The sequence below is a fragment of the Ooceraea biroi genome, chromosome 8 (assembly GCF_003672135.1).
Source record: "Ooceraea biroi isolate clonal line C1 chromosome 8, Obir_v5.4, whole genome shotgun sequence".
Taxonomy (NCBI): domain Eukaryota; kingdom Metazoa; phylum Arthropoda; class Insecta; order Hymenoptera; family Formicidae; genus Ooceraea; species Ooceraea biroi.
This window is the reverse complement of record NC_039513.1, coordinates 10,164,188-10,179,131: the sequence shown is the minus strand read 5'-3', so window position 1 is coordinate 10,179,131 and position 14,944 is coordinate 10,164,188. Positions and strand designations below refer to the sequence as shown.

General features: G+C 39.2%; 5 protein-coding genes and 1 long non-coding RNA gene across 8 annotated transcripts; 2 read left to right on the top strand and 4 right to left on the bottom strand.

Moving 5' to 3' along the window:
- Nucleotides 1-5: 5 nt before the first annotated feature.
- LOC105275576 (protein halfway) lies at nt 6-3,771 on the bottom strand. Its single transcript, XM_011332498.3, has 8 exons — nt 2,415-3,771; nt 2,056-2,329; nt 1,631-1,948; nt 1,362-1,531; nt 1,097-1,279; nt 851-1,009; nt 655-774; nt 6-531 (listed from the first exon to the last, which is right to left on the bottom strand). The coding sequence occupies exons 1-8, from the start codon at nt 2,517-2,519 to the stop codon at nt 262-264; spliced, it is 1,599 nt and encodes a 532-aa protein (XP_011330800.1). The 5' UTR covers nt 2,520-3,771; the 3' UTR covers nt 6-261.
- Nucleotides 3,771-4,841, top strand: LOC105275575 (PQ-loop repeat-containing protein 1). The gene is made up of 4 exons (XM_011332494.3): nt 3,771-3,968; nt 4,126-4,262; nt 4,350-4,566; nt 4,649-4,841. The coding sequence occupies exons 1-4, from the start codon at nt 3,778-3,780 to the stop codon at nt 4,839-4,841; spliced, it is 738 nt and encodes a 245-aa protein (XP_011330796.1). The 5' UTR covers nt 3,771-3,777.
- On the bottom strand, nt 4,711-5,298 carry LOC113562392. The gene is made up of 2 exons (XR_003406892.1): nt 5,147-5,298; nt 4,711-4,865 (listed from the first exon to the last, which is right to left on the bottom strand). It is a non-coding gene; the product is annotated as an uncharacterized LOC113562392 (long non-coding RNA).
- An 86-nt stretch (nt 5,299-5,384) lies between these two features.
- LOC105275574 lies at nt 5,385-8,431 on the top strand. Of its 3 annotated transcripts, none has more exons than XM_020030438.2 (6): nt 5,385-5,603; nt 5,704-5,945; nt 6,089-6,381; nt 6,632-6,917; nt 7,045-7,431; nt 7,497-8,431. In XM_020030438.2, exons 1-6 carry the CDS (start codon nt 5,561-5,563, stop codon nt 7,782-7,784), a joined length of 1,539 nt encoding a protein of 512 aa, XP_019885997.1. In that variant the 5' UTR covers nt 5,385-5,560; the 3' UTR covers nt 7,785-8,431. The 3 variants fall into 3 exon arrangements, with proteins under 3 accessions (XP_019885997.1, XP_019885998.1, XP_011330794.1); XM_020030439.2 differs by having other exon boundaries at nt 5,390-5,603; nt 6,140-6,381; XM_011332492.3 differs by having other exon boundaries at nt 5,391-5,603; nt 6,647-6,917.
- Nucleotides 8,054-14,892, bottom strand: LOC105275767 (N-acylneuraminate-9-phosphatase). Its single transcript, XM_020030441.2, has 3 exons — nt 14,544-14,892; nt 9,325-9,808; nt 8,054-9,216 (listed from the first exon to the last, which is right to left on the bottom strand). The coding sequence occupies exons 1-3, from the start codon at nt 14,673-14,675 to the stop codon at nt 9,029-9,031; spliced, it is 804 nt and encodes a 267-aa protein (XP_019886000.1). The 5' UTR covers nt 14,676-14,892; the 3' UTR covers nt 8,054-9,028.
- LOC105275573 (neurochondrin homolog) lies at nt 10,545-14,537 on the bottom strand. Its single transcript, XM_020030437.1, has one exon. The coding sequence runs from the start codon at nt 13,395-13,397 to the stop codon at nt 11,166-11,168; it is 2,232 nt and encodes a 743-aa protein (XP_019885996.1). The 5' UTR covers nt 13,398-14,537; the 3' UTR covers nt 10,545-11,165.
- Nucleotides 14,893-14,944: the final 52 nt, after the last annotated feature.

Below are 14,944 nucleotides of genomic sequence, written 5' to 3'. Positions count from 1 at the left end.
CAATCTTTTAATAATCATTTAATATACTTCACAAGTAGTAATACATTTTATCAAAATGCTTGTCATGGAGTTATGCGGAGATTACTTTAAAACCCTGTTTTTTTTGTTTCTTTTTTTTTTTAATGGAAGAGCTAAAAATATGATAAAATCCTCTTCAGTAGCGCTGAATAATTGACAAAATATCACGATACCTTAGCAAGTATATCCTACAAGTATCGTATCTTTTATTGTACATTCGTGGTAAGAGTGAAAATCCGCAATCTACTCAAACATCCAATCGCACGGCAATTTCGGCATTTTGTTTGCCGGCCACGGAAGATATCCTGCAGTCTTAAATACCCAGTAATCATATAATACCTTGGCTATCAAACTTAAGAGAAGTATCACTTCAGTAGCGATAATATAGTATATATAATCCGTCCAATCTCCCGGATAGACACACATCTTTGACGGCTCTAGGTCTATGACTTTTTCCTTTACATTTTCGCACATTACTTCGTCAGAATCCAATATCCGCGTTTGCAACCATGCCTAAAAACAGAATTTTCTTTGCATAGCGTGTATTCGCTTAAAAAAAATTAAATTGATTATTTCTTTTTTGTACAGTTGCATTCATTAAATTAGATTGGTGGATAGATAAAGAGGACACAATACCTTTAAGTACTTAGCAGTGTTGCAGTCGCAGTGTAGCTTGTTGCCTCCCAATTTGACCAAATTCCTCGAACTCAGGAAATTCTTATTATGTGCGCTTGGACTTAGTATGTACGTTGGTAACTAAACACATCGTTACATTTAGAATTCGCAAATAGATTGGATATTATCGAAGACCGAAATGTATTCTCTTACTTACCGATTTAATTTTGTTGTATCGTAAACTAAGCAGGGCATAATTGTCGAGGAACTTTGAACCCTCCAATCTATTTATCGAAGAGATGTTATTGTAGTCGGCGTAGAATTCACGTAGATCTTCGTAGCACGGGTTAGTGCTTAGAGCATCTAGAACTGTGATCTGAAAAGCAAGTTTGGAGAACATGCAGTTTTGTCGGTAAATATAATAATGTGGAAGCTTTTACACTGACGCCTCGCACACACGTACATTATTATAGGAAACATTAAGCGCTATAGTGTTTTGCGGTAATTTTTCAGGTAATTCCGTTAACTGCATTCCGCTACAGTCTACATTTACAGCATGAGTAGGTGGCTTGCCTTCGATAATATCCAATCTTTTGATGTCGCACTGACATTGCCAGGTATCCCCCTTCGGACATTCCGTTTGTAGCTGAAAATAAAAATTAATTTCGATTACCTCACGTGTGAATTTGTATACCATGGGTGTACAAATCATATTGAGCGAGACGTACTAAACTGAGATAAAGCACTTGCGTAAGTGGCACTTGTTCAGTAGTATTAAACCAATGCCATGTTTTGCTAGCGGAACACACTGTTTTATTTTCGCGATTAAAAGTGATTTGTTTCTCGCCGGTTTTATTGATATACTGATATATATCGTGGCACCAAAGTGTATTTGTTCCTGTGGGGAGAGGTACGTGACGATATGTTAATTTAGCATGTGTTTAATCAAGATAACAATGTACCAATGTACGAGCTGCAGGTAAAAAAAGTTTTTTACCTGAGATGTCTAGCCAGAATTCCCGACCGTTTATCGTATTTAAAGCTGGAAGGTGAGTGAGATTATTATAAGACAGATCCAAAGTGGTGAGCTGCGCTAATCGCGTCAGCGAGTTATTCTCTACCTCGACCAGCGCATTGTTCGAAAGATTCAGGCACTGTGTCGGTGTCATCATGCGGAACTGTCCCTTTACCCGCTTAATCCTGCCATCGGTTATGGCTAAGGATTTCAGCCTCCTCCAACGAATCTCGCTCACGTTAAATACCTCCAAGGTCGCGTTACGTATATGTACATAACTTATGTTCGAATGTTGGAAGCCTAGTAATTCAAAAGTAATGATGACAATACTCGAATCATGATAAGCATTTGAGATACAAATCTGTATTGCTCAACAACCACAAGACGCAAAGCTCAACGATGCTTACCTATGCAAGAAAGGCCATGTTCTAGAGCCTGCCTGTCCGTGTTGCAACAAAGTGCAGCGTTACCCTCTGGTGCATTCACGAACGTCGTGATTCTTTTGCAAGGGCACTTGTTCGAATCGGCGTCCAGATCCGGACAGTCCGCCGGTTGCATGTAGAAACACTGCTCCGGCAGAGAGCTGGAGATTCCACTTACACTCGATGCCTGGTGATCCTCTTCCATGCGTGCACTGGCTACCCCGACATACAGGCACATTATCATGGCTAGCCACTGCATCTACATCCGACAGAAGAGAGACGCTTATCTACTTAGCATCCAATATTTACATCTAATTAAACGCACAAACGGAAAGCTCACTCACCTTTGAGTGCGACAGATTGGCACGCTGTCTGGGCAACGTGTTGGCCGTTGTAATTAGTTTTGTTATCTCGCGGATCCCGCGTACAGCGCACCAGCACTGCTGCATCCGATGGTGCGGAGCAATTAGCGCGACGTAACTGCGCGTTCCTTCCTTTTTCAGCCTAATTCAATGAGCATATTCGATTACTCGCGGACCGCATTTTATCGCGGCGGGATGGCACAAATGGATTAATTAATTCGTTTAACCGCGGCCGACACTCTGGGTCATCCGGGTCGACCTGCTGATGAATCGAAACTGGTCTACTGGGGTCCCGAGTGCGTTCATTAGACGCGCGCGATGCAACCCGAGTGTGTCAATTAAGCGATAAACGAGAGGATGTGTGCGTGCCGTTATCGGTGCTTATCAAGCAATCGTGCTCGCGAATTATTATCATTATAAACCGCGACGGCCGTACCGTGTGCATAGTATTTATGCAGCTGTCAGCAACAACGTAAACTGCCTGCTTGACATTCTACGCATGTCGCATCTACATTTTATTTGCGCCGCGCGCAATCACTTTCTTTTTACGAAAATAGATCGAAAGTGCATTTTTGTCGCCTCGAATCGTCGAGTAGTATCTCCAACGATAAACGAAAGTTAGGAGGATATCGATGTTACTCCCCGTTGGTTACAGCTGACGATTGATCCCTTTTTTATCCGCTGTGCATATCGCGCAAATCTCAATTCGACTCGCGATTATCCTGATATTTCGTAAATATATTGTGCGCAGCTGCGCATGATATTTGCTACCTTCATTTTGATATATATTTTTATGTAATAATTTATGTATTAATAATTACGTGATTAGGCGATTTCGAGGTGCGGTAGACATCTTTATTATAGCTACTAATGCCATTTCTTCGTTTTGAGTTTTGACAGACGTTTCATCTAGGTATAGGCAGATAGAAGTCTGTTCTCTTTGGCTAAACTTTTTGTATTAGTTCTTTCCCTTCTTCCTACAATGTTCGATTGTACATCGAGTTCGTTTCAGTGCAGATAAGAGGAACAAATCCTGAACAAAACTTGGAATCTTAACAGTAAATGTCAACGGAAACGGAGTTCGAACTAATGCTATGTAATATTCAGTTTTCCTGATGTATCGTTGTTGACAACTAAAGTCGCTCAGTAATGATGTATAATGAAGTATAAATGCGTGCCTATACGGCATGTGTTGTCATGTATACTATGCGACTGTATGACGGCAACGATGAAAGACCGGTTTATAACCTGAACTCGTAACGACATTCGACGCGTATCATCGGCCTCTCTGTCATGTAATATTCCAGCGAGTGGCACGATATGATAGAATTAGAAGCTGGTTACGATGGACGACATATACGAGCTAAACTTAAAAAATGTAACCGCCTGGATTGCTGCTGGTGCAATGATTTTCGGCGCAGTTGTGCCGTACGTGCCGCAATACAAAGAGATCAAAAGAAAGGAGGATGCGGAAGGATTCTCCCTTTACGTCTGTCTTACTCTTCTAATCGCCAACACGCTCCGTATACTATTCTGGTTTGTATCTGCGAAATAACTTATTAAATTTATCAATAAATTAAAACTAATTTTATTTTTATATCTCACACGTGTATTTTGTAGTCTATATTTATTACTATGTCATGAAAAGTATTTTTAATACATTTTTCTTAATTTACATATACTTTTCTTACAGGTTTGGTAAACATTATGAACTTCCTCTCCTGTTACAAAGTATACTTATGATCATAGCAATGTTTATTATGATTAAGCTTTGTATTAATATACAGAACAAGACACAGATAATCAGACCAAAGGAGCGTGTACTTACAGGTAAGTTGGACCTTCTGAATGCGAATATTAAAGACTGATATGTTTATTCACATGTAACGCTCTCAAAAAAATCTTTTCGTCCTATAGATTTAGATGCTAGATTTTTTTGGAAATGGACAGATTTCAAGTCCTATCTGGGTTTCATGATTTTATTTGCTAGTATAAGTGGGATACTAACATATTTATTTCTGGACATACCACCATTTATCGAAATTGTTGGGTTCTTGGCAGTATTAATAGAAGCTATGCTAGGCGTACCTCAATTTCTACGCAATTCATCTCACAAATCAACCATAGGAATGAGGTAAAAGAAGATAAGATAAAAAAATGATCAACAATAATTGCGCAAGTTTCATATCTAAATTGACATTTGATTCTTATTTCAGTATAGCTATGGTAGCTATGTGGACAGTGGGAGATATTTTCAAAACATGCTACTTCGTTTTGAGGGATACTCCCGTTCAATTCCAAGTATGTGGAGTTCTGCAAGTCACGATTGATATCGCTATCTTAGCACAAGTGTATCTTTATAAAGCTAATAACACTGGACACATAAGGACCCCCATCAGATCGGATTGAAGATTGTCCAGCGAGCTGTTTAGCCTAAATTTATACACAGAGATTTTTAGCTTCTTAATCTTGTAATTTGACAAGATGCGAGAAGAATATATTTTTATACCATCTGTGACCAAAGTGGCGAAGCGATGTATTTGTACGCATTTAAGCAAACTAAGTTTCAACATTTGGAAACCAAATGAAGTGCAATTATAATATTTAATTGATGATTTTAATGTTTTTTGACGTTTAATATGTAAATGTATATATATTATGTACTGTTTTATAAAATTTACATTTCATATTATTTACATTTACTGTATATTTACCCAAATATTATTACCCAAATATGCCAAATATTAATCGCCTGTTTCACATTTTCGTTTAAATATTTATGTTTAAAGTCACATCACATTTTACAATCTATCAACTGGGATAATGCTTCCATCGCTTCCATGTATGTACTATGGAAGCGTGATTAACATAGCAGGCACAAATGGCGGAAATGCACGTGTCCGTTGCTTAGTGATAATACGTCAACAAAAGTCAATGACAGACATGGCATAATTTCCATCCAAGTGTAAAATGACAAATTTTTAATATAATCACAACATCACTTTATACGTATGTCTTATTCAAAATTTTTTAAGAGAAAAACTCGCTTTTATTTATTATAATAATTATTTATCACTGTCATAAGCACTGAAAACCAGGAAACAGATTATTTGAATTTCTCATCAGAAATGATAAGATGTATGAGAAGCAAGGTTAATTTAAAAAGTAGCAGTAAGTATTTATTTATTTATCATCATGTTTATTATTTAAAAGGAATATTTCAAGTCATGTTTGAGTTTTTAAAAATTCCATCCAAAATTGTTTGTACCAGCTTATAATCAAACGGGACAGAGTTATTTCGAACAATTAGAGGCCTGCAATTTGATGAGTTGGCACTTGCGACGAATCTTATTAGCAAAAAGTGTGGTAGACACAAAAAATAAAGATTATTTGTTAAAAAAAAGTCGACAGTGTAAAGTGCAAGGAGTTGGGCGTGAAAGAATCTATTTGCATCCGGACGTGATAGACGATGTGATCGATAGATTGGCCTATGATACTCAACATCATCCAGTGGTAAAGATAATTATGATAAATATTATATATTCAAAATTATAATTAGAATAATAAGGAAGGATAATTTCGACAATTAAACTAATAATTTCGTCCTTAAAAACTTGCAATGTTGTTTTATTAATCTTTAATCTGTCTGTTTTGAGGAATTGATAAACAGTAGTGATGTTATAGTTAATATTTTCTACTCGATGCAGGACATATTAAAAATGACTGTAAATCCGAAACGCCTGGATTGTTGCAATTGTTGTAATTTAGATTTTCGTCAAAGGGGACGTCGACAACGATCGCCGTCAAAGAGTTGTCGAAATACCTCACCAACAACATCACGTTCGCCGAAACGTAAAAAATTTATATGCAAAACTAGTTCTGGAAAGGATTTGAAATGCATGAGAGATATCTCTCCTACAATTGATCCATCGACAGGTTCGCGACAAAGGTGAGTGTATATTTATTCAAGTTTGTATAATTTGTAATTATCGATTTTATATGCCACAATATCATAAAAATTACAATTATATTTTTACATTTATTTAAATTAAAATTAAAATCTTCTGATTTGTTATACAGAGACCACATCCTATATGTAATATTTGCATATTTAAGTCTCTAATTGTTTTCTCTTCTTATTAGCACATAATGTACGTACGAAGACCCGTTTATTGTCTCTTGCATAACTAATATAATAGTTTGTCAATGTTTAGACCGGAGTCTCAATCTCTAACGCAAGAAACAAGCGATCATCGTTCGGTTTTGTCGAGCACTTCACGAAGTTACGACGGTTCAGTTTGTGATGCTAAATCTTTCGAACAATTCGCTTCAAAACGATCATGTCAAAAAGAGGAGGACAAGAAATATATCAAATTTGTCTATGATATCACCAAGGATATAATGCAGAATGGCTTTTACACTGATAAGGAGCTGCAAAGTGTATTTAAAAAACACATCGATCAAAATAAAAGAATACTTAATATGGTACGAATAACAATAATGTAATCGTGAAAAATGGTGTTTTAATATCGAGTAACTTCAAAAGTATCGATATATTTATTATTGCGCAGTAACACACTGTGTAACAGTATAAATCTCTGTTCTGCTTCAGAATAGAATGCTGTACGAGATTTATCAATTGAAGATCTCCTTGAACATAGTAGACGATTCAGAGGAGGACGAGGCGCTAGATGATCTGATCCACGCGCAAAAGTTATTGAGTGTATCCGAGATCAGGCCGCCTACGCCACCGAAGGTTCTGGATGAAAACAAGGTGATGGAGAAGTTGGAGTCTTATCAGAAAATGATAGATTCTGAGAAAAGATTCTTAAACGGTGACAAAAAATCGGTGACACTGGTCGATGCGAATCACGAGCTACTCGTCACCGAAGAAGACGTGCTATTGTCGCTGATGGAAGGTGGCATAGACCCCAAACAGGCTCAACATATTTGTAGGAATTTACTGTATAGGAGCAGAGACGCGGTCGTCAACGAAACGGTAAAATATTCTAGTGAAAAATTTCTTTTTCTGTAAAGACGATGTAAGATTTTCTCTTTATCCAGGCTCAAGTAGACGCGGAAACATGCTCTACGGATTTGAAGGTAGATGCTCCAGAAGAGTTAAGAGATAACGATAAACAGATTTCTGAAGCTGAAACAATCGAAAGCACTCGCGATTCCGTCGCGAATAACTCGACCAGCTCTTCGGTGAAACAGGAAACAAGCTCTTATTCGACATCGGATTTCATATCCACGCAAGCCGAGACGATAGAAACGAAAGAGGATACGAAATCCGAAACCCAGACGAAATCTATATCTGAAAATACCGAGGAAGTAGGAGTAGAATCGTAAAAACTACATTGTTACATATATATATATATATTTGTTTATCGAAAATTCGTTTCAATATCCGCGTTATTAAAAGAACATTATCATAAGAAATTATTAACTTTCAATGCAATTATTTATTTGCTTTCGATGCAATGCTTTCGTTATAATACTACCATCAAATAACTTATTGTGTTAAAAACCAAATAAATGCTAGACGACGTTTTAGTTTATGCAGAAACATATATGTCTTGCTTATCGTTTGGCGGTCCATCAATATTATACCACAGTACAAAAAGGAAATGCGCATTTAATATTTCGTCCACATGTATACATATTTCACGTTTATTTATATGTATATTCCTCCTATTACACCACACAAACAAGTATGATACGCCTGTATATAAAGTTTTTAGAATTTGTCGTTTATAGTTTCCCTGACATAAGCGGATTCCCAACAGAGATAAAATATATATATATTATGCATAGTGAAAAAATATACGTCTCATGTACATTTATATCTGCACACGTACAATGTCTATGCAGATCTATGTAGAGATATATGTACAAATTCTACACATTTGTACAGGAGACTTACACAAGAGATATGTGTCGTAGAGGTATATCTTTAATACATATGTATTTGAGCGCGCATTTTAAATTATACAAGCGATAATATAATTGTGCATAATTGTGTCTTATTTTGTTCATTTACCTACTGGCTCTGCTTTGTGCTTTTCGTTTGTATACGTGTCTCATCTTTCTTAAATTCGGTACATGCTGAGGTATCTTGCAGTTATACGTTATAACTTTGAGGAAAGGTAACTCAAAAATATATTTCATCTGGCATCTGTTTGCGGTAAAATTCAATAAATCTATAAACATTAATTACAGTAAATACACGAGTGTAATAACGGTGGTTCTTTCGTCGCCTACGTGCAAAGTTAGTCATAAAATATTAAAATACAACATTACCAGAATAAAATGTAAAAAAAAATAAATTGCATATTTATTTTTGAGGTACGTTCTTTTTGTACTTAATTGTACTATTACGCGAGCTTCATGGATGTATTCTGCATTTCTAATATAAAAACAAAAAGTTCGATATGTTTATATCTCAATACTGTATGTACGTGTATAAACACGTGTATAAACACATGCTTGAAAAAAAGGAGATGTAATGCTACAACATCCGATAGATCTTGCTTAGTGATTGCTTGTACATCGAGTCGCGTTTTTCATGGTATTAGAAATAATAAAAGGTCTCATTAGCTGCCATCGGATGCGTTTGAACAACAGTCCTCAAGTTCCGGCGCGTTTGGACCTCTATTCAATATACGCATGAGGTCCGTTACATGTCTTATTGTAAAATCTGGTTTGGGATCATCGCTCGAGAGACGAGGTTTATCTGTAGTGGGTATCCATACAGTTCCGCATAATCCAGCCTCGATTCCACCTGTAATTTACTCTCAATTCATCATATTCTACATATTTTAGAAATTGTTGAAAGAGAGAGAGAGGAGATATAAATAGCTGAAAAATTTTGTGGAATAAATCTCATTACCTAAAATATCAGTCTCCAATTTGTCACCGATCATGATGCATTGTTCAGCTCTCACGTTGAGGTAGTCGCAAGCTTTTTGAAATATTTCGGCTTCCGGCTTTTCCCACGGCAGGTCAGCGGACACCAGGACAACGTCGAAGTATTGCATCAGCGACAGTTTGTGGATCTTCTCCCATTGTGCGTTCGAAGGTCCGTTGGTGATCAGACCCAGTAGATTTTTTTTTTTCAACTGACGGAGCATGGACGTCGTATTTGGCGCCGGCATCATGTAGTGATATCTTAAATAGAGCCATCGTTCGTAAACGTCTTTCGCTAGGTGAGAATACTTGTCGCCCAGTGCCTTGCTCCAGAGAATGGTACGCCAAGCATCCAACGTGAGGCTCGTGTTGTCCGGACATTTTCTGAATTGTTTCAGATACGTAGTCGTTATCTTGACAGACGCATCTTCCGGGATGCCGTATTCTCGCGTCAATTCCTCAGCCAACTGTAGATAAACCCGTATAATGAGAGCTCCTCTATTTCACTATAATCAGGCGTTTTATGATAAAGAATGATAAATGAAAAACTGAAAATGAAGGAAGAGGCGAAGATGAAAGTGATTTCCACACTCAATAAAAATGTGCATAAATCATGAATAACCCTCTTGCTCTTTCCACAGTAAAATCTTTCTCTTTGTGTTCAAAAAAAGAACATTATATGTGTCGAACAAAACAATCTTCTGATATAGATACGATGATAAGACAAAGTAAATGAAATAAAGGCGGATATTGAATGTGGAGTTTATTAATTAACAAAGGTCTCTCAGGACGACAGGATATAAAGCGGTTAGTGAAGGATTCTTAGGACACTTAATTCATTATTAATGATTACCTAGAAAATGCATTGATTCATTGAAATACTCGAGCCGATTAGTGGACACTCGAAGTGGCACCCGCGGACGTTGCTGTAATCACAACAAAATCAGTTGTGCCAACAACAACAACATCACATGTTATTTCCAAACCCTAAAAGTTATGATTGAAAGATTTCTGGATATTAAAACGTGGATTTGTCTCTTGTTTTAAAATAATGTTCACATCATTTGTAATCATAATTACTATATATCGAGTTAATTGTCTGCTATCCAGTAATCTTTCATTGACATTGTTTGTTAAAAATAACTTTATTAAAAAGTTTAGATATCAATGATGGAATGGATGACGATGAAATGAAACGAACGCTTAAAAAATTCTTTCATTTAATGGGGAAGTGTTTCTCTCATGTTACAAAGTCCTCGTCAAAGCATCGTGAAATCACAGTAACTTCAATACAATGATTCTTATTTACGCAGTATAGCGAAGTAGAAAAAGCATAGTTGATTACAGCTCGTAGAGAAACAAAGTGTATTTGTATATAAAGCCTCATTTATAAAAATGTACCTTCAAGTGTTACGAAGTGTTCCTCCAAGCGAAACGCTTCTTAGCGCTTTCCTGCTTGCCAGGAAACTATTTCCAGACGTGATGCCGTCTAAATTTATACTGGACTACGTGCGCATATGTATTTCATATATCCTATGCAGAAGACGCATACAATAATAATTCGAGTCACAGAAAATAGTAAGCTACTTACAAAGCGACTCTTTTCAAAGAAGAAAACTTTTAATCAGTTATATATTATGGTTAATTCGCTGCTGCTCCCATAAAGAATTTTATATTTTAGATCGTTTTTACATCGTTTGCGCAATACAAAATGAATAATAACAACAGTAGAATACAATAATATCAGCACGCGAATCTGCTTTGACTAGCGAAAAGCCGAAAGCTGCATGTAACACTCTCAAAACGCTCGCAATATCCTTATTCCTAATCTCCAAAGAGACTCTTCCCAAGTTCCATCATACGATGATTTCGACAAACGGTTAACGCGCCACATTTCTTCAACACCGATGCCACGCTGTCGTCAGCTTTGACCAAGTGACACAGTAAATCCTCAAAGGCGGACTTGACGTTCGGCTGTAAACCGCCGATCTTCACTCGCTTCAACGTCTCGATGATCTCCTCCGCCCAGCCGGACTCTATCGTGAATTGTGACAGCCAGGGTATCACTTGCAGCACGCCGGCCATCGTCTGCATGCCCAGGAACCAAAGCTCCATCAGTTCCATCCAGTGCTCCTTGTAAGATATGGAAACGACTAGTTCGGTAGGATCATTGCTCTCGTCGATGATGTATGCGTCCCACAGGAATCTTATGGTGGCCTGGATGTAACGGCATATCGAGAAATCTGTCTTCTTAATGCGCTTTGCCTGCTGCTTCATCAACAGCAAACCCAAGACAGCAAGATGACCATGCAGTACTAAATTCTCCGGGATTTGTTTTAGCTCTGGTAGATTATTGTAGATGAACTTCAGCAGCGAGACAAACGTCGGCGATTCCTCCACCAGCTTCGCCTCCAGCACGGTAATATTCATCAGTACGTTGCAGAGAGAAACCATTGCAGTTCTGGACTCCTTCATTTCTTCTAGAAGATGTAAATCCAGTTCCTCCGTACGGTTGCCGTCTTGCAGGACTTTCAGGCGCTCCGATCTTGGTACCGGCGGTTTCTTGTAGTGCACAATAGTCCAATGATAGGATAGGCACTCGAACAAGATTTCATCTTGCTTGTGCTGGAGAAGGATCTTTCGTGCTTCCTCTTCCACGGCCAAGTAGCAAAGAGCAGGCAGCAATAATCGCAATATGTCGATCTCGCTCATCGGATCGTGAACGACCGGTTCTCCGGATGACGTTCCTTCATCCGCTTTAGCCTTAGCTTTCGCTTTCTCCGCCAATTTCCTGTTCCGGTGCGCGTAGAAGGTATTGTTGGCTACTGTCAACACATAAGGTAACACTGCGTAAACTTGAGGACGCATTGCGCTTGTTTCCTGCGCCAGCCAAGCTGCAAGTACTCTAACAATGGCGCAAACGAAAATCTTCTCCTTCATATCCGTCAACGTCTTCATCTTCGACACGGCGCTCAGCAGGCCAATAACAGCTGCGAAGGCGCCTTTCAAGGCCGTGTACAAAGACTGCTTCTCCTTCTGCTCCAGATCTAGCTGGTCCGTGACAATGTAGCCAAGTGAAATCTCGAGAATGATGAAACAAGCTGTGACCAAGTCGGCATTCGTGAGCACAGTCTTCAGCTGTTTACCCTCCAACTGCATCCTGACCTCGACCGATGCTAGCTGAATAATCAAGAGCAAAAATATTTTGGGCTTCTCCTTATCAGACAAAGCCCACTCAGCTCCCAACAGATCCATCATTACGGATGCAAGTTTTAAAGCCGGATCTCGTTGGTTTTTGCCAATCTTCGATCTCAGGATATCACTCAGACCCTTGTGAATGCTCAATGGCCAAGATTCTTCCTTCGCGCTTGAGGTCACATCCTTCCTACAAGATTGTAACAAAGCTTGTAGAATAGTACACAACTCGAATTTTCTTTCTGTGTGATCAGTCTCAAAATCCAACGCTATCTTATTGATTATTGCATGGAAAGGTGCAGTGTCCATTGGATCCCAAGCATCAGGTCCGCATTCGCTGACCAATGTGACCAGAATATTCAAAGCCTCATCCGTTTGGAAGCTTTTCTCCGCGTAAATGTCGCACATCTTTGGAATCGCTTTCTGCTCGAGCAACGCCTTCTGCCCAGGGGGATGTTGCGCAATGCATTGTAAGCAAGTGTAAGCCTCGCTGACGATGATCAACATGTCATCCGGTGCATCCTCGTCGGCCTGAGATACAATGTCCAGCAGCACTGGAATGTGTTCCACCATGTCTGGATGCGAGGCCAACTCGGGTTCCCGGCAAAACGCAGAGAGAACGGATAATGCCACTGATTTGTACACCTGTGGTGGACAATCGACAGGTACACTATTGGCAGACAGCAGCTTCTTGAGAAATTTCGACCCAATGGCTTCAAAGAGCATCTTCTTAGCAGTCGGGGTACAATCTTTGCCATCTACCAGCTTGGTGACCATGAACAGTGCAGCGAATTTCTCAGAGTCTGTATCTACCGCCTTCAGTATAGCCACACATTTCATGACGCCTTCCGGTACACTCATGGTGCTAGATTATGACAGCAAAACGAAAGGATGAAAACCGAAGAAGCGTGAGTCGCCTCTCGAAGCCGAAGACTGATGCTAGGGTATCGTAACCTGTATTTTATACTGTTCCGATGTGACGTATCTCGATGTCACGGTTGTTTCAACGTCGCGAGAAAAAATTTCCGTAGCGTGCTGCTTTAACAGGCGTCACCGGCAATCACACCGTCCGTCGCGTGGCATAGTCGGAAGCCAACTGGCAGGACTCCCGGAACGGTCCTCTTGCTGCCTAGCCTTGCCCTTTGACACACTCACTGAGATGGCTGAAAATAACCGGCGAACAACGCACACATGGAACACTCGCTTGCTCCGTTAAGAGTATCTTTTAGAAGCGTCGTATCGGAAATTTTGTCCCGAAAGGGGAGCGGATAACCTTAAAATTATCTTACGCTTTATCTTATTTATCTTATTGTCGATAATACTTTCTAATCCGAGGAAATAAAATGTATGCATTTAGGAATCTCACTAATTGTTCCTCCGTTTTTCTTTGTATACAGTTAATGCGATAATGCGTTGTGTAACAGAGTTATTTTTCTCGATCTTTCGATATATCTCGATTGCGATATACGCAGCGATTAAAGTACAATTAGTGCCGAAGTTCGCGCCGTAGGCTAACAATCGTAACATTAATTTTTTTTAATTCTATCGTTTCTTCGATTCTGCGGCTACAACGAAACGAATCATGTATACGCCGCAAAGAGAGCAGAAAAAAAACTCGGCGGAAGAAAGCGCGAGTAAAACGTGAGGGGACTATCCGAAGAGCGTAGTTGGACCTTGCGAGAATTCAAAGAGGAAAGACGCAAGAACGTAACGCCAAAAATAGAGTCGGCACACCGTAGAGAAAGCACTCTATATCGGGGTGTCGGCTCGTATTACACGGAAGAGAAGGAGGAATGATACTTCTATTTTTGCGAGGCAAGTCGCTAGACGGGTAAACGTCGCGGGCGAGTGCGAATACGTGAGAAGCGATGCGCACGCACACTTGTCTAACTTCTCACTAGCGACAACTTCACTCGGAAGAAGTACAAAGGAACTAATCACAAGTCAGGTTGGCAAAGGGATGGGAAAGGTGGCGGATAGGTTAGGTTAAAGACATTTCCTACGTACCTTGCGACAAGTCTGATTATCGGCCTTCCTCGTCTCCACTAAAGTATTGTCCAGGTCGAAAAAGACTGCCCTCAACGATAGGTTGGGCGAAAAAGACTGCGAGTTATGTCGCTTACGTAATGCAGTCTCCATCGCTATTTCCTATGACAATTATGATGCTGATTTAGTCCTGAGATGCAAAATCGCCCGATAAAAGACCACGATCGTGTTTTTTAATTAAATAATTAAGATAAACGAAGTAAGTGTAAGACGAATGACACTAAGGACAAAACGAAATTGGAGAGAAGTGTTCGCGTGATCCTCTCCCTTATATACTGTCTCTTACCGATTGCCTAACCTACTCCCGTTCGAAAGCTTTATTCATATTCTTACGTTCATAATCGATCGCTGCGTTCGGAATA